Source organism: Cydia pomonella, chromosome 1 (assembly GCF_033807575.1).
Source record: "Cydia pomonella isolate Wapato2018A chromosome 1, ilCydPomo1, whole genome shotgun sequence".
Lineage (NCBI taxonomy): Eukaryota > Metazoa > Arthropoda > Insecta > Lepidoptera > Tortricidae > Cydia > Cydia pomonella.
In genome coordinates this window covers 3230894-3251336 of record NC_084703.1, presented here as the reverse complement: position 1 = coordinate 3251336, position 20443 = coordinate 3230894, and the positions used below count along the sequence as shown (strand labels likewise).

At 38.3% G+C, this 20443-nt stretch overlaps 1 protein-coding gene across 1 annotated transcript in view; it reads right to left on the bottom strand.

Annotated features, from left to right (window-relative positions):
• LOC133526698 (tyrosine-protein kinase Abl) overlaps positions 1–20443 on the bottom strand; it is a 123254-nt gene that overhangs the window by 64047 nt on the left and 38764 nt on the right. The window contains exons 2-3 of the mRNA XM_061863411.1: positions 3205–3301; positions 1706–1818 (exon numbers count right to left, since the gene is read on the bottom strand). Of these exons, the coding sequence (XP_061719395.1) occupies positions 1706–1818; positions 3205–3301 (210 nt within the window). The remainder of the gene's footprint in view (positions 1–1705; positions 1819–3204; positions 3302–20443) is intronic.

Here is a 20443-nt window from a genome sequence, read left to right as displayed (position 1 = left end):
CGATGGACAATTACGAGTGTTGCTGTTTGTACATACATAAGATTAGTTGAATAAAAACTCGAAATAAAACCCTATTTGTTAGATTATACAGAATACGCCGGTCACACTGAAAACGACTTTTAGTATGAGACCAACTAAGAAATCTAAATAAATTGTCTGCCCCATGCAAAACTTTTATAGCAAATTTTAATTTGGAAATTGTATTCTTTTTATCGAATTAATGCATCCTATTGAAGAACATGTACACATTATACACAAATAAAATCTTTAAAAGTTCATATTTTCGCAAGATTGCCACCAATACTTAAACTATTGCCATGCCATTAGTTGCCAAGTGTCATAAAGAAATTTCGCTCTGTACCCCTAGTGTAAATTTAATCCATAGCGAAACGTGACGTACGCGTTTGCGTTACAAGTCACATTCTGTATGGGATTTTGAGTTACCAAAACGTCCCACTTGGCGCGCTGTTTCTAAATCCCACTTAACGCAAACGCGTACGTCACGTCACGGTATCGAATACATTTACACTAGGGGTACTGATTGCCTTTAAAATATGCAATAAGCAGTTGAAAGGTTTATATTCCTTTTGTTTGGGAACAATTTTCACACAAGCATTTTTAATTTTTTATCGTATAGGCAACTAGTTACACAAGGAAAATGACTGTATAACAGAGAAAAGGAAGTCTATTCCAGAATTAATGCGTCATTAATGGTCTTGTCTAATCAGCTCTACAGTAGTGTGCTGAATTGGCTCTTGCCTATCAGCTTCACGCAGCTTACGAACGAAATATCATCTTCGAAAAAAAACATCATGAAGTGAATAATAATAAAATCATAGGAGTTTATGAAATCCCAAATTTGCATTTGGATAGGATCAAATCCCTCTTGAACAAGAACCCAACAGTGGAAATACATAACCTAGTGTTGATAAATCCTCAATATGATCATCCACATTAACGCACAGCCAATCATGCGATTACCATAATCAACGTAGTTAGATGCAAATTATAAGTTACATATACCTGGGGTGGTTGTCTGCTGTCAGTCATGGCTTAAATCGCTTCAAGGATCGATACCATTAGTAACTGATAATACCAGTCGTACCTGATTTCAGGCTGTGTTGGTTTTCCACTTCAGTTTGGAAGTTGAGGGTGAACTGTTAGTCTTGGTCATGTACTGGTACTGATCCTCCTTAGATGAGAATCTATGAGCAGGAGACGTGCAGCTTACTCTTGGGGATGTGATTCTTGCGCCTATACGGAGTGAACAGCTTGTCTTTTTATGTGATTTCTTGACTTGGCTGACCTTTTTACATTGGACGCCAGAGGGGAGCGGCTAGTGGTCCTATAGTTCCCCGTTCCGTGTCAGTGCGGGCAGAAGATCCGCAGTTGGAATTCGTACAGAGTGACGAACAGCTTCTGATCGTCCTCCTCGTGGTAAGGCAGGATATTCTCCTTCGAGATCCATCTTTAAGGGAAAGTTATACTTGTTACGGTTACCTTTCTTCGGGATACGCTGGTTCTCCCCACCGTGAAAGCTTTCAATAGGTCTTCTTTGTATGTAGATTATTAGATGTGACAGGGGTTCACCACAGTTACCTTTCAGGCTGAGCTGATTTTTTAACCCTGGAAGATAGACGGCAACGGCTAATGGTCCTATAGAAGTTCCCTTTCCCTGTCAATGTGGACCAGTAGCAAGAATTACCTTTCTTCAGGCTGAGCTGGTTCTCCCCGCCAGCTTGGAAGTCGTAGAGGGCGACGAACAGCTGCGGATCGTCCTCCTCGTGGTGAGCGAGGAGATTCTCTTTGGATGTCCATCTGAAAGGACACGTTGAAACATTAAACTCGGTAAAAAAAAAAAATGTTAAGGGCATCTGCAACGTGATGTGGTTTTGTTTGGGGTAGCAAAAAGTGGTGGAGGAAAGAACTCCGTGGTGTGAATAATTTTGTTTCACACCACGGCTCCAGCAATCCTAAGCTATATGGAACTTAAGACTGGTTGCAAGGTTATCATAATATGTGCACAAGAGCTGACGTAAGGATTAATGGTGTCGAGCGCCCATTGAACTCGATTCTCACCTGTTTTCCTCTGTCACATGTGACAATGTGGCTCCTTATTGTGGCAAATGAATTTAAAATTCGCGATTGCAGAATTTTGCACATCACAAATATTGTATTCTACTTACCCACACTCGTCAAAATAGAGAATATACATAATATGACTGGTAGAGAATGCCTCATGGTATTAAGTCCGCCTTTTGTACTATAAGGTTTTCTTTTGTGCAATAAAGATTAAATAAATAAACATTGCTTAGTCATAGCTACGAGAGTAAAATCTTCGATATTATATTATTGGTTGACTGGTAGAGAATGCCTTAAGGCATTAAGTCCGCCATTTGTACCTGCATGTATTGTGCAATAAAGATTAAATAAATAAATATATTAATATTCTAAAACCTAGCTTCCATCATGTATTACCTAATGCAATTTTTCAATTTGCGAACGCTATGCGAATTATGCAACTACAGCGCGCCTTTACTTCAAGCAATTTTTCAATTTATTATAATAGGAGCTCGTAACGAATTCTTCGCTTTAATACAATCCAGCTCTCGCTATATGCGGTGTCTACTCACACTGGTCTGTGCTTTTTATGTTCCTACTGCTTTAAATACTGGATTTTGGAATTTTTAATAGACTTCAAAAATGGAGGAGGTTCTCAATTCGTCGGAATATTTTTGAGGTTAGCGAAGACATGAAAGGTTGCTGGATAAAGCAAAGCTCGGGTATACTCTTCAAACTAAACAACTTTTGGTATACAAGTTCTACAACGTTTAGAATAAACTGAATAAATAAATAAGGCCGCGGACTGGACGCAAGCGGCGCTTTTAGACGCGGACAGTCGAGCGCAATGTATGAAATGGCCTTGATTTGCCGCTTGCGTCTAGCCTGTAGCCTAATTGGGTTTACAGCCTCAGTGGTGAGCGTCCAGCGGCGCATCCGGCGGGGCGTCGAGCGTCCAGGGGATTTAAACGCCGTGTCCTAGGAGCACTTGCATTGTTAAACATAGACGCTGCACCGGATGCTTAGGACGTCTATAGCGTCAGATAGGTACGAGTATATAGAAATGTCCCTCTTCCCGGTCGGAGATATGCTGCAGCGGACTCTCTCGCAATCGCTATTAGCATCGCTCCGTCTCAGTCATACCTGTTGGCGGTGTCGAGGGGCTGCGGGGTGGCAGGTGCGGTCTCGCCGTCCGGTAGGTCCGGGATGTGAGGCAGCGGCCGGCTCTGGAGCAGGGCTTCTGGAATACCAGAGAAAATCGGTTCAGAATAGTTCATAAGCACTATCCGAATGGTCTACAATTTTCTGTACAATTTTGAACATCATCAGTACAATTCCTCTCGAGCTGGTCGGACCTTAAAAGTAGACAATATTTGTGTCCGACCCGCGACACCTGCCAGACGTATCCGAAAGACGTATTTGCATATTCTAGCTATTTTTATATTTCAGCCGAAAGTTCAGTTTAGCCAAAAAACTGCAGAAACATTCGGCCGAAACTGTGTTTTCGGATTTTCAGTAATGTCCGACCAAAGTTTCGGTTTCGGCCGAAACTAGAGCAAAACTAAAACCTTTAGAACAAAATGTAGGCACTCTCTACTTCACTTGGTACAAGCATTGATCGTCCCACTTGGATCGGTATCGGGTTAAATTTATCTGCGAGTGACCTCTTTCTATCACTGCAATGCGATTTACATCAGAATAATAAATCCTACAAACCTACTTCACTGACGCCGGCCTGACAAAGTTAAGCCATTATATGACTGTATCCATATTTTTACAAGCTTTTATTTAACTTGCCCTGTTAGTATGTATATAGGTATGTAGTGTGGGTTAGATCTTGGAAGCTAAATTTGACCTTCCCGGTTTCCGATTGAGCGGAAATTTTGCATACATATGTAAGTCGGATGACAATTCAATATTATGGTACCATCGAGCTGATCTGATGATAGGGACAGGAGGTGGCTATGGGAACTCTGTGATAGAACAACTCAACCTGATTGTGTTTGGGGTTTTTAGAATTGTACCGATGCGATAAAAGCTTGTATCAAAAATGTTTTATTTTTGCCAAAAACTTATTACAAGCTTATATTTAACTTACAATGTTTGTATGTTGTATGCGGGCTAAATTAGACCAACTTCCCATAATTCGATTGAGCTGAAACCTCGCATAAATATGTAAGTCGGGTGGCAATGCAATATTTTTTTTATACCACGATGGTGGCAAGCAAGTATACGGCCCGCCTGAAGGTAGCAGTCACCGTAGCCTATGGACGCCTGCAACTCCAGAGGTGTTACATGCATAATACCACGGAGTTGATAAGATGGACACCTGAGGTGACCATAGGAACTGTAATAAAGCACCAACGCAACCGAATTGTTTTGATTTGTTAGAATTGTCACGACGGAAAGAAAACTACATTCAGCGATAAAACCTTGTAGAAAAAATATTGACTCAAATTTCGCTATTAGGCACAATAATCGGGAGAAAGGTTTCGTTGCTAAAGGCACTGATTTCGTTGATTTGATTTGTGAGCGAGCTGTATTTACTCATCTAATCTTATACCTTTAAACGAGCAATTCTTGTATATATATTTCTGTGATCTCGGAAACGGCTCTAACGATTTCGCTGAAATTTGGTATATGGGGGTTTTTGGGGGTATACAATCGATCTAGATTAGTCTTATGTTTGGGAAAACGCGTGTTTTCGAGTTTTCACGCGTTTTTCTTTCGACGCAGAATATGGTCGCTAATTTTGTGTTGCCGGCCACTGTCCGTCTGGCCCAGCGGGTTAAGACGCGGACGGCTAGAAACGAGTGTTACGGGTTCGAATCTTGCCCGGTGACTGTGTGTGAAGTTTAATTTAGTAAAAAAATGTAGTTAAGATTATCACCTATACACCACCATATTACAATAAATAGTTATAACCGAGCAACGCTCGGTCGCCCAGGTACTGATGATATTAAATGCCATTTAAAACCAACGGCCTCGCGAAGCGCACATCCTACGATTTCGTTCAACGGGTAATCTATTGTGTTTCCGTTATTCCGTTTAAATTATATAATCTCGTGTATAGGCCCTATTGAAAAAGGGTACAAGTCTCGCGCCGCTTAGTTATAAAAGGCCATAAGTGTTACGTGGAGCTTACACCCTTTTACACCTGCGCTGCCCGAGACTATGTACCCTTATTCACTAGGGCCACATAACATTAAATATAATTATAGTAGGTATTGAGGTTGTTTTTGGATTACTGACACTTGTTCGAAAATGATTTTATTTCATGCAGGTGTACTTAAGGACAAAGGCCTATATTGTTCCCACAGGAAGTTATGGATTGTGACAAAAAAAATATAGCCTTTTTTTATTATATCAATAATTCAAACGAAAGAAGTAGGTATGAATGAATTTTTCTTTTAAAATACTAAATATAATTAATATTCTATTTATGTTTAAAAATATTTGATTTGCATAATTTAATAGTCGTTCATAATATTTTCATCACACTTGCTCGAAAAAGATCTTATTTCAAGCAGGTGTACTGAAGGACTCCCTAGGGAATTATAACTTTTTTAATTATGTCACGAATTCATAGAAACCACGTAGTGTAAATGAGTTTTACATTAAAAATACTGCCCAAGTGCCCTCATATTCTAAAAATACCTCACCCTGTGTTCTTCCGCCTTATTGTGATATTTTGATTTGTATTGTCCCTATTATTTGTTTATGATTATAACAGACGATTCTATCGTAAAAATGGAAGTCAGTGAGTAATATCAACAAATCAACAATGACTAAAAACTATAATTGTTACGACTAATGACACAACAGGCTTTAAAACAAATACATAATAAGCTAAAACAATGTATCTATTGTATCTCGATTCTTGTGCCATGACAGACCTGTTTTTTTTATAGAGATATCGTCCACATACATATTAGGGGCATGAAATTGAATAAGTTTTGGCATTTTTTTTTTTGGTACAAGATTTTAGAATAGAATAGAATAAGTTTTATTCGTAAACACAAACAAGACACATTAAATTACATGATATAACAAAAACAAAGGAAGTATAAAGTGCCACGAAATGGCCTCATCTCAGCATGTTGCTGGTGGCTTCCAGCGATGATCTTCCGATGAGACCATCAATAATTTCTTTGTGTTACAAGTTTTAGCACCGAAAACTAGTACAGTCAAGGTATTAAATATCGACACGGGTAAAGTGCCAAAAATATGTATACACGACCTTATTGCCTGTACATTAAAGTAGTGTGTACATATTTTTGGCACTTAGTCCGCGTCGATATTTAATACCTCGACTGTACCAGATATAGATATGCAGGGGTCGGACAAAAAGTGCGGATGACGTCAAACCACTTATAGGATGATTTCAAATAGTATTTTTGATTTTCATAAACAATTATCACTTATCATTTATCAACCTCTTTATTAAACGATATCGCCACTTGAAATGAGTAAGTACGTTTTTGACTGACACATTGTCAATCAGATGAACAATAAATTGACTTCGTTATTGTTTAGCTATTGTATCTTCACGATTATATTTAGCTAAAATTTATATTTACTAATGTATAAGAAAACGCTCTAAAATGTCATCTTTACTCGAATATTGTGGCAATCTCACAGACTTGTTCTAACTAATTTCAAATAATTATACCTTATGGTAACAAGTTTCGTGAAATTTATTTTATTCACTACATCACCCTACCACCTGTATTATTAGTTCCATGGATTTATTTACGATTATTTTGTTACTTCATTAATACTATTTTGTTACTACATGTCACAAGGAAGTTTAAATACAAACTCAAACATCATCCTGTGTGCAAGATTACGTCATTTTTACGTCATCCGCACTTTTTGTCCGGCCCCTGTAGATATGTAACAGTGCATATCTGAACGTAAAGCAATTACGTGGTGCCATTCCCGTCATGGAGGTGTTTACTATATACGTGGATATTGCTCGTAAACACATAGTCAATCAAATTAATATGTAATTAGTGCGCCACTCAATCCGCACCTGTACATATTGTATGTAATTCGCGATCAATACCTATTGTCGCGTTTACTGATGTGTCCATCATGCGATAGGATAGACTATATCTAAACTATAGGCTAGGTTCACACGGCGTTAATTTTTCCCGTATACCGTATACGGGATTTTATCGAATACCGCAGTGACAGCAAAATTTGTATGGCTTCTTTCAAAATCGTTCACACGGCGTCTATGCGGGAAAGCCGTCTAGCCGTGTGAACGATTTTGAAAGAAGCCATACAAATTTTGCTGTCACTGCGGTATTCGATAAAATCCCGTATACGGTATACGGGAAAAATTAACGCCGTGTGAACCTAGCCTAGGCTACGTTCATACGGCGTCATTTTTCCCGTTTATCGTCTACGAGATTTTATCGAATATCGTAGTGGCAGCAAAATTTGTATGGCAACTCTGAAAATCGATCACATGGCGTCTATACGAGAAAATCTCGTATTCGAGTAATTTTTTTTACCGTATACCGTAGGGTCTTGGCACCGGGAACGCGAGATTGTCGGAACGATTTTATCGAACGCGATGCTCAGGCCGGCAAAAAAAGCTGCAAATCTTCTTTCTCGGTGCAATCCCGTTTTTAATAAAGGATGAACCCAATATTTTCTCGGGCATCGATACCTCCTCCTCAAATACCAATATAAAAGAATTGGAATACGGGGATCCATGTCGGCGTGCACTCAACGACTGATGATGTGGTGGCAGATAATAGACGCCGTGTGAACGGCTGTCACGTATACGGGGAGACCGCATACGTGAAAAAACCGAGTGGACCTCGCACCGTGTGAATGGCCGTCCCGTATACGATGAAACCGTATGCGAGAAAATATCGAATCGAATAGTCGCCGTGTGAACGTGGCCTAAGGGACTTTCTATCTGAGAAGGGTCTGAATGCTTCATGAGCATAATGATTGAAGACAAATAAATTATATCCAGCTTGAAACATATGTTATATATCGTTGGGTATGGTGCTTTACGTACGCTACCTCCCCCCCCTTTTCCCCTTGACGCAACCCCCCTTTTAGCATGAAATATGTCCCGGTTGACGGTTTATTTTCATTTTTGACTGAGTGAAGTCGTTTTGCAAAGGGCTGACTTTCAATACGCCAAGTTGTTAAACGTCGAGTGATTCTAGTTCAATTAATATATAATGAGAAACCTATAGGTACTGTATGAAAGTTGTCAGTATTACACTAATTAGCAGGGCCCGTACATTTCATGCCGCTGACGGAAAAATGACGTCACGATACATAAAGTATGATTCCAATTAGTATTTTTGCAATAATTAATCATTTGTCAACCTCTTAACTGATATAGATACTTGACAATCAGTACAGAAACATCAAACTTTCATCTTACGGTCACGCAACAAAATAATAGATTGTTAGTTTATTCAATGATACATTCTCGTATTTTTGATTTTTAACAGTGTAACAAGTTTTTTGTCGCGTCAATATGTCTTTTTTTTAACGAGCCTATAAAGTGTCCCACTGCTGGGCAAAGGCCTCCCCCCTAGACTTCCAATCTTTCCTATGAACTGCAGCATCCGTCCAGTTGCTGAGGAATGAGTCCAGGTCGTCCTGCCATCTCCTCTTAGGCCGACCATGCCGGCGTTTACGTTGAGCCCATCCTCTGTGGGTGCATACGTCGTACATGGCCTGCCCAGTCCCACTTCAGGCTGGCGGCCTTGACCCCACGTCGACGATGCCTGTTTTGGTGCGCAACGTAGTGTTTTGGATCCGGTCAATCCTTTTCACCCCAAGCATGTTGCGCTCCATGGCTCTTTGGCAAACCTTCAGTTTGTGTTAGCTATCAAAATTTGTAGTGTTATATAAAATCTGCCTGTATGTGATATTACGTCATTTTTACGTCAGTGGCATGAAATGTACGGACCCTGCTAATTAGTTTTTTTTTTATATGAACCGTGTGAGTAATCAATTAATCATATCTTTATACCCAACATCTGCGGGAGAGGACGAAAAAAGCGCCATGTCCCGATTTAGATCACATCATCACCCTTCACATCAATTTGATACCTATACGTATAATACTAAGGTTAATATTCGTCGTACACATTTTAGCTGTCACATTTGTACAGTCGCCATCAGATATATCGGAGCTGCCGAGCTACTCAAAAATATCGGAACACGCACTCGAACGCTTAGATAATAGAGGCGCGTTCAGATATTTGTGAGCACCTTGGCCGCTCCTATATATCTGATGGCGACCGTTAGTCTGTGTAAGGAATTTTCAAACTTATTGCTGTTTAAATAAGACTCAAATTTATATAGACGTTCACGTGAACATTTCAGTGTAAAATGACGTATGTGAGTTTAAGAGTGATATGGAGACTGTCTTTTTGTTTTAGTAAGTAAAAGTGTGTCATGTCGAGAACTAGATCTATATTTGTATGACAATGCGTAGTTATTTGTCAATGCCCGAAAACTGAGTAAGGTAATTAGCAGTAGGTAAGTACAAAAGATGCTTTAGCTGTTCAACTGATTCGGATTTTATAAAAACTAAGGATATTGAATATCAAATCGACATATTTAAGTTAAAATACTGGTCAACTTGACACCAACGATCCAAAGAACTAGAATAACTATAAAAGTATGACTAGGGCTCACAAATGACCCCACGGGAATTGGCTACTTGACAATTTTTTGTAAATAATGTCAAACGATCTTGATTTTCCTGAGGATCAAATGTCTATATAGGACTTATGGCATTTAAGCAACACAAAGGTCAGAAATGAGAGTTAAAGTCTGACGCTCGCACTCGACGATTGAAACGCCTAGACATGTGTTTTATTATACAAATATATGCATTCCCGTTTCCAGGGAGGTTTTGCGATTATACTGAGCAACTTTTACTATGGGACGATAACCGAAATCGCGAAAAAAAATTTTACCCTCCCATAAGAAATGGACCAGCTAAAATGTATGAAACAGCCAGAATTTTTTTCGCGATTTCGGAGTTGGTCCCATAGTCAAAGTTGCTCAGTATAAGCCCAAAACCTCCCTGGTAACGGAAATGCACATATTTTTTGGCCACCTTGTATATATTATGTGTAATTATCAGGGGTCGGACAAAAAGTGCGGATGACGTAAAAATGACGTAATCTTGCACACAGGATGATGTTTGAGTTTGTATTTAAACTTCCGTGTGACATGTAGTAACAAAGTAGTATTAATGAAGTAACAAAATAATCGTAAATAAATCCATGGAATTAATAATACAGATATAGGGTGATGTAGTGAATAAAATAAATTTCACGAAACTTGTTACCATAAGGTATAATTATTTGAAATTAGTTCGAACAAGTCTGTGGGATTGCCACAATATTCGAGTAAAGATGACATTTTAGAGCGTTTTCTTATACATTAGTAAATATAAATTTTAGCTAAATATAATCGTGAAGATACAATAGCTAAACAATAACGAAGTCAATTTATTGTTCATCTGATTGACAATGTGTCAGTCAAAAACGTACTTACTCATTTCAAGTGGCGATATCGTTTAATAAAGAGGTTGATAAATGATAAGTGATAATTGTTTATGAAAATCAAAAATACTATTTGAAATCATCCTATAAGTGGTTTGACGTCATCCGCACTTTTTGTCCGACCCCTGGCTAATTATGTATTTTATCGAGAACAGTTGTAGCTGCTCTATACAGCACACCCGGGGTAACCCACAATTTTTGAAATTCACGGTTGAATTACATCTGTATTTTAGCATCCCATGAAATTGTCTACCGGTGGCGCACAAACGCGAATTTCCTGAAGATTTGCAGGTACAAGAGTTTCCTTTTCTGTGACTAATGGTCAAAAATATGCACAGAAAAATTATCGCCTGCTTTAAAGGCCGATAAAAAAAAGTCGCAGCACTGGAAATAAAATGCATCCGTATGGAACAGCCCGTGGAATGCTCCTGTTGATCTCGAATGCACACTTGTTTTGGAAACACAAACAGATGACGTTGGTTTGTCACTAAGGCGCGGGACACTGGCCAATGGCCAAGCGCGTGCGACCGTACGGTCATAAACCGGTCAGGCTACGAATCACGACCGCAGAGTGGAGCGCTTAGGGGAAACAGGATAAGGAATGTGATGGAACGATAAATGAATGAAACACACAAACAGCTGACAGTCACTACGGATTGACAGTGATGTTTTGAATCGTCCAGTAAATATTCACTTACTACTTACTTCACTGTCTCAGTGACCCAAACAGGATCCTGGCCTCTGACACAAGAGAGGGCCACTCTGCCCTATCCTGCGCCACTTCGCGCCAGTTGGGTATTCCGAGGGCGAACAGGTCTTTTAGGACTTCCGTCACTCTAGCGGTATCTGGGATGCCATTAAACATTCAGAAGGCTATAATTTAGATAGAGTGCCATCACGTCCCCAAAAGCAGTATCAAAAATTATGTCACACTGGTCACGCCACCGTTGATGATTTTGCCATCGGCGCACAAGTCTATCTTGCAGTGTTGGCCGAAAGGTAACTAGAATTGAAAATTACCCATTACAAATTGAATCGTTATTCGTAACGGACGGTTACAGTTTACGGTTCAATTTTTATTGGGTAATTGTCAATATTTTCAATTGGGTACTTCACACATGCTGAATATTATAACAAAATTTAGTTAAATGAATAGAAAATGAGCCATCCATTATAAAAAGGTGAAAATTAAAAAATGATTTTTTTTTATCTCTCAAAAATAGAAAAGAAAATGGTACCATTCGATTCCTTACATTTTATTGAAAAATTAATTGTACGACAGCTATACACATAAACGCAATATTTCAGGGTCAAAATTCTTCTTACGGCCGGTTTGGCTAAGTGGGTAGTGACCCTGCCTACGAAGCTGATGGTCCCGGGTTCAAATCCTGGTAAGGGCATTTATTCGTGTGATGAGCATGGATATTTGTTCTTGAGTCATTGGTGTTTTCTATGTATTTAAGTATGTATAAATATTTATATATTATATCGTTGTCTAAGTACCCTCAACCCTCAACACAAGCCTTATTGAGCTTACTGTGGGACTTAGTCAATTTGTGTAATAATGTCCTATAATATTTATTTATTTATTTATTTATATTTAAAATGGCACTTTCCTTGATCTTCTATACATTTAGGACAGACTTATATAATATCATTTTGTTAGAGGCGTTTCAATCGTCGATTGCGAGCGTCAGACTTTAACTCTCATTTCTGACGTTTGTGTTGCTTAAATGCCCTGAGTCCTGTATAGACATTTGATCCTCAGGAAAATCAAGATCGTTTGACACGTAACGTTCAGCCAACACTGCTATGTTGTACTGTGTGCGTGCCCGGACTGTGACCGAGCCCGTTTCCATTTCAACGAGTATTAGTAACAGGAAAAGGAATAAAGGGACTGAAACCAATACGCATGGGGCGTGTTAGTCTGCCTTTGAGCGTCACAGAGCGCATTGGAAACTAACCAAGCCGTGATATCAATGTATCATTAGTCTGACGACCGGCTTGGCCTAGTGGGTAGTGACCCTGCCTACGAAGCTGATGGTCCCGGGTTCAAATCCTGGTAAGGGCATTTATTCGTGTGATGAGCATGAATATTTGTTCCTGAGTCATGGGTGTTTTCTATGTATTTAAGTATTTATAAATATTTATATATTATATATATCGTTGTCTAAGTACCCTCAACACAAGCCTTATTGAGCCTACTGCGGGACTTAGTCAATTTGTGTAATAAATGTCCTATAATATTTATTTATTTATTTTTTATTTATTAGTAGCAGACTCTGCCTATGAAGCCAATGGTCCTGGGTTCGAATCCCGGTAAGGGCATGTATTTGTGTGATGACCACAGATAATTGTTCCTGAGTCATGGATGTTTTTTTATGTATTTCAGTATTTGTATATTATATATATCGTTGTCTGACTATTCACAACACAAGCCTTCTTGACAGTGGGACTTAGGCAATTTGTGTAACATTTATTGGAAATAAGGGTTGGCAAAAATACGTACTCACCCTAAATTGCATTTACAACATAACTTCGCAACTAAAATTAAATCATAAAATACCACTATAAATTGTATCATGGGATTCATAGGCTTATTCAACTAATAGAATTTTCATAATAATAAATTGATAAGCCAAAGTTGCGTTCGTGAGGTGAAGATAGGTAATTTTCTAATAAAGCTGTTTCCTGTGTTTAAAATAAATTCTTTCTCACCATGGACGAAATAAAGCACCAGATAAGTAATTATTAGAAAAAAATATATTTAATAAATCGGATGAAATAAAAAAAAGTAGGTGACTTGCCCGGGATGTAACTTTGCAATTTTCATAGCTAAATTCCATACTGGCTAATCGTTTTGACTGTAGGAAAATACCCTATTATGTATATTTTTTACTTTTATATACTATTTTTACGCAGCTCATCGTATGTACTCAACGATACAGCCTTCCAAAATGCATATTCAGTGTCGATTCTGTGTGCTGGCTAGGTTAATTAGGATGCAACAGGATGACCGATGAAGGATCGTTCGAGAGCTGACGTAGCTCTAGACAGGTTTCGAGATCGTCGACTAATTGGTCAACTAATTGTATCCCAATTAGTAAATTGGGATACAATCTAATATTGCCCATCCTTACTTCCCCACACTAGCGTCTCCCGAGCGTCACCGTGTAGCCAACTCTTTGGCTGCTGCTCGACGCAACGTTGGCGCAACTGCGCTGCGACGCCATTTTCCATAGCGCTAACTAGACGCCGACGCTCAAAAGACGCTAGTGTGGGGTGGCCGTTAAGTATACAGAATTGGTAAAAACAGTCTTTTGTAGTTCTAATTTTTAATCCCCGACGCAGCAAAGGTGGTCTATCTGTCTGTGGCATCGTAGCTCCCAAACAGATGGACCGATTTCGATGCGTTTTTTAAAAGTGACAGCGAGTTTCCTTGCGGTGCGTGGTTCCATGCTATGTTTGCTTAAAATCGATCCAGCAGTTTGAACAGTATTAGCTCTTTTCCAAAGTAAGATATTTTTTTGGCATAAGATGGATTTATATTTATTTAAAAAGCTTTAATTAACTATTAAACTTTAAAAATGTGACTAAATATAAAAAACGATCCAACCTCACCCTACCTAAGCATTTTAAAGACCTACCAAATTCTAAATTAAGAACACTTTTGTTCAATTTTTGGAAACCGTGGGCCTGGGAATCGTACAAAAATAATGTGTTAAAGTCTAGTGAAAGGTCCCACTTTGTCGCTTACCATGAGGACAAGATTTGGTATGTTTAAACGAATACCCCTGTCATATGGCAAGCGACAAAGTGGGACCTTTTGCTTGGAAACGACACAAATGTTCTTAATTTAGCACGTTGGACAGGACGAGGTTAAAATATTTCGTTCATTGTGTCGTTACCACAGTGGACACACAATGGTCTTAAGCGCCCTAGACCTTTAAGGTATAATTACGGTATTTTGACGACCAGTTTGGCCTAGTGGGTAGTGACCCTGCCTACGAAACCGATGGTCCCGGGTTCAAATCCTGGTAAGGGCATTTATTCGTGTGATGAGCATGGATATTTGTTCCTGAGTCATGGGTGTATTCTATGTATTTAAGTATTTATAAATATTTATATATTATATATATCGTTGTCTAAGTACCCTCAACACAAGCCTTATTGAGCTTACTGTGGGACTTAGTCAATTTGTGTAATAATGTCCTATAATATTTATTTATTATTTATTATTATAATATTGGTGCTTTAAGCCAATTTCCGAATAATGAAAAATTTCTAAAAACAAAATCTATTTAATTAAAAATCTGCGGCCGTAGCAAGGTCGCATTTTTATCACTATGCCTGTCACGTTCTTACAAGTATGTAAGTGCGAAAGTGACAGGCATAGTGACAGTCGCTGGTCAAATAATTTCACGCGAATCGGTTGAGAATTGCGACCTGTACCCCTAGTGTAAATTTGATCGACATCATAACGTGACGAACGCGTTTGCGTTAAGTCTCATTTTGTATAGGATTTTGAGTTTCCAAAACGTCCCGCTTGGCGCGCTCTTTCTAAATCCAATACAAAATGAGACTAAACGCAAACGCGTACGTCACGTTTCGCTGTCGAAAATATTTACACTAGGGGTACTGTAGAGGAGAACATCCGGACATACGAAAGCATTTTGCCCAAGTTATTTATTGTTTCAATAGTAATTCTACCCAGAGAACATAACTTCGATTAACCCAAAAGAGGTATGGGCATTGTGAATGTCATCTCGCTTTGTGTGGGAGGGCACCTCCGCCTTACGAAAAATTGGCGCCCACTTGTGACGTCACATTTTTCGAATTAGGTATTATATTTCATCAAAATACTTTTGATAAAAGAAATATAAGTAATTTTATAACACAAAACAGATTACGAAAGAAAATTAAACGAATATAATGAATAATCGTTCCAAAAACTCGTTACATAACTTTACAACGAAGAAAAAAATCTAAAAAAAAAATCGATTACTGGTGACGTTAAAGTGACGTCACAAAGTTTGTGACTCCCCCCTCCCCCTTGTCACAACATGTCACATTATCTTGACCCCCTCCCTCCCCCTAAACGTGTGATGTAATTAATGGATGACCCCCAAATGCCCGAATTAAAACGGAGATCTTCGCTATCACTTCGGTCAATAACTGTTGCTAAATCTACCGCACCTTAAGAGTGTCGCTATACTTATATTCATTAATTTTAACAACCAATAATCATGTCAAAACTAATAAAAAGCCAATAAACGTTAATTTGAGAGATTCTCCGCTACAAAGTGAATGTTCCGATGTCACCTCTCCAGATGTTATGTCATTATTGCGTAAGAGAGAGAAAGGAGACTGGGCCAGCGGAAATTAACCTTGTTATAAAAAAAAATCGAATTTAAATTTAAAAGTAAAGATGACTATTATAACAGAGCTCGACGAGGGTGAGGAGTGTTAGGGTCGGCAAAGCGCATGTAACTCCTCTGGAGTTGCAGTCGTCCACTGCTTAGCAACAGGCGGGCCATATGCTTGATTGTCACCTACGTAGTATTAAAAAAAATCGGGTTTTTGATATTTCGGAGAAATTGGGTAGCAGTTTTATAAAAGGACATATTTTTTATCATACCTACGTAAATAAATTTTATTGTGGAAGATATTTTAAAATTTTAGTGTTAATATATAACATATACAGAGTAATTCATGAGACGTGAGCAGGACTACAGCCTACACAATCAGTAAATGTTAATGAATCGGTAATCGTAAAACAATCACGCTTCTTTTCTGTTATTTAACTTTTTGGTAAGGAAAAATTTGAGTATCTACAATCATGGACACCCAACAACACAAAGATACAAGTCGTATCTTACATTGTATCATACAACACAACTAACAAAGATTAAACCTCTTTAACCGTTATTTATGACAGCACTTTGATTATGAAGAAACTAAAATGTCATACTTGAATGAGATACTATTTTTCAAAAGTAACCAGGCTTCGATGACATTCATTTTGCACGTCACCATGATGTCACGTGTCCGTCTTACGAATTTTCATTCTGACGGTCACGTGACCTGACGCGAGTTTAACATTTTTCCCCATCACAGCGCTGCTAAAGAAGTTTTCACTTCAAAAAAAATTCAAAGATGCATTTTTGAGTTTCAATTTAGTAACTTTGTCAAAGACACCGGTATTCTAATTAACTCCATTTCGGACATAATAATTAATTACTATATGATAAGGCCCTTACGAGCGTGTATTTGTCTTAAGGCCTGTTTACAGATTGAGTAGTGTTTATACAATGCCTGCTTTGACTCGTATTATTAAATGTTAGATGTGACAAATCATCAAACGTCATCGTTTGCGGCTCTTGGAGATCCGGAAACTCGTGATTTTTACTGTAGTTGGCATATCTTTTCTAAAATTAGGTCGACAAATTTATTTTATTATTTGCTCCTGCGAAGACGTTAAAGGAACGAATGACTACATATTTCGCTAGCACCAGCACACAGAATTCCGTACAACATGGACGGGAAATATCAAAAATTCTAAAACGTATTGTACTATAAAAAAGGTTAAGAGCCGCATAAAAAGTTTCGAAATAGGAACGTGCACTTTGAAAACGGAATGCATCTGACAGTACCTGTCAATGCGTTTTGGGTTTTCCATTGAAATTCGTTCAATTCCATGAATCTAGTACTCGTATAACTGGATCAGGCAAGAGCGGTGGGGGGAAAATGACCGAACGGGATAGCATTACCTATCTTTTAGTAGAAGTAGCAGAGAAAGCGCTATTCCTTGTCAGTCTCATTTTTTTAATACATTAAATTTGGTGATGTGAAGGTCCCCAATGTCAGAGTTCTAATACTAATAAGATTTGGGGGTGTAATGTATCTTCAAGTGACAAAATGAAATTCATACTAAATAAATCGCGTGTAGACTGTTAAGCAGTCTCATAAATTAATGCTATAGAATACCTAACCAGGGATCGGACACCGGTATTTTTTGTATGGGAACGAAAACGGTATTTTTTCGTTCTTTGTTAATTACTTCATTTCTAATTAGGCAATCTAATAATACGAAGTCGTTATCTGAAAACACAACTGAGTCCTACATTTAGAGTATAAAATAAACCGAAATATATGGTTATTTCGATGTTTTTGCAAAAAACCGGTTCCGATCCCTGTACCTAACTATTTAGTATGTATCCAAAAAATCAAGTATATTATACAATATTACAGAGACGTACAGTCTCCACAGTTAATACATTAAGTTTGGAGATGTAAAGGCTCTCCAAGTTTCAATGAATTAAAAAATAACAAAGTGTATGAATTACATGTTTCAAGTCAAGAGACTGTCGTGTTGCAGAGTTGACATGCTGTCAGTTTTCTTTTAATATATGATCATAGTTGTCGCTTAAGGTTTCGAGTGACCATTTTAATATCTTTATTTCGGACTTAAATCTAAATTGTTCAGTCTCATATTAATCAATATTGTCCTGCATTTTTCCATGACACCGATCCAGTTTGCCCACACACTGATTCTTTACAATTTTCATATTGAATTGCACACTTTTGTTTGTTTCTGTTTCTGAGTGCGCCTTATAAATTTATTTCATTTAATGTATTTCCTCAATTTCTTTTTACTTGCAAAATAATAATGGCAGGAATCAACTGACATTTCTTCAAAAAGATTTTGATATGTACATCTTCTTTCATCTCAAATTAACTCCGGAGATCACTTACTAATAAATTAGCTTCATTCAGTTCACTTTCCAGGTCGCTAATACCGCCTCTAGTTGGATTCATAGTCTACAGCACAGTAATCAAATCTGTCCACATTCCATAACACACTGTAGTTATTGGCACTGTTTCACACTGACCACGTAGTCAGCTGGTTCTTTAACTCAGAGTTCCTTTCTACTTTTGCTACTTCTATAGTATCTACGTCTAGTTTAAGTTTGCTGTTATATCAAAAATACACACTGTATCAGTTATTCTAGTTCGTTCGTTTTCGTCTTGTCACGTATTCTGTACTATTATCAATATCCCATTGCATTTCCAGTATCGATCGTTGCAGTACCACCAGAGAATGACGTCAAGAAGTGTAATCAATTCATAATTTAAGCGGCAAGCCCTTGGTCGCGCCGTGTCAATAATGACCCACTATTTAAAGGCGTAAGATGTAAGGGGACGACCGTTTCTCCGTACAAACGTATAGCCCCCATTTTCCTCCTTGGATATTGACATTATGGAAAATAATGTTACTGTCTGGCCTAGTAGGCCTAGGGAATTTATTTGTGTGATAGAGCATGGATATTTGTTCCTGAGTCATGGGTGTTCTATCCGTCTAAGTATCCACAACACATGCCTTATTGAGCTTACTGTGGGACTTCGTCAATTTGTGTAATAATGTCGTATAATATTTATTTATTTATTTAATGCAGCATTACCCCAACTTTAAGTCGCGACCCATTGTGGGTCTTGAGCGAATTTTGAATGAGCCCTGAAACATTACACGGCCTGCCAACCAAACGAGTGTTGAGCATTGGTGTTGGTAGGACCTCGAGTCTTTCGAGTCTGGTTTAAAGAACTCGACTCGTTTTTACGAGACTCGGCGTTTAAGTAATTTCTGAGTCTTTTAAGTCCCGAGGCGAGTCCTTTATTGAGTCTTTTTTAAGAGCAACTCTCCTCTCAACAAAAAGACTCGAATAGAGACTCCGCCAAAAGTTTCAAAAGTTTTACCTAAATAAAAGTAAAGAAATTATGCGTTATTGTATTGTGTGCCTAATCCACGAAGATTACTTAACCTTTTCAACGCTTTCTCCCTCGCATCAAAATGTGGCATACACGCCAATATGTCAACTATTGAGAAACGAATTTAAACCTTATCCGTCAACAGTAAAATTGCTTTGACAGCGTCTGCCATGACCTCTTTAGTGGTCGTTGGCGTGGTAGGCACGACAGCACACGACCACTTTAGTGGCTCTTGGCGTTCAAAAAGTTAAAGGCGTTCGAAATTTTGCAAACAAAAAAATTGAGTGTTCTCTGAAAAGGACTCAAGTCTCTACAAAAGTATCTCTAACAAGTTGAAAAGAACTCGAATTAAGACTAAATGTGAGTCTGAAAAACTCAGTCGAGTTTCAAAGCAGAGGACTCAAAGGACTCGAGTCTTAACCAACACTACGACCAAGAGATAGTTACAGTAAGAGTAAACATTGGAACACAATTTAGGGCTTAAGATCCTGGCTTTAGCTGAGTACTGTAAACTTTTTAGCTGCAAAATCTAGTGAGTCCTTGCCACCGTCGCCAATTTAACATTCAAGGTGATGGTGGGAAATATGTTTTCTGTAAAGATAACAAATTGAAATATTCAACAGCCCGAAAAAAGGCTGGCTCAGTTGGTAAAGCGCTGGAGTATCGATCCAGAGGCCGGTATTCAAGTCTCATCCAAGGCAGTAATTTTTCTACTTTTAAATTTATGCTTGTTCAAAATGTATTAAGTTTTATGTTATTTCAGAATGTCGTTTTACTTATAAGAGTGTAACATAGATTGTTGACTCTAAGAGGGAAGTATAGCTTTTTGAATCTAACGAAATAACGGTACTTTTTCTATGAAATTCCATTTCGGGAGAAAACGTTTTCCATTAACTAAATCATAACAAATCACTTCAATTTTGATGTCGATCGCTTCAGCGCTGTTCAGTATGCAAGGGCACAGGGAACGTAAGTTAAAGACGAGCGCTGCTTTGAGACTGGTTTTTATTTTACCCTCCACATGCTAATTATACTTCGTATCCAAATCCAAG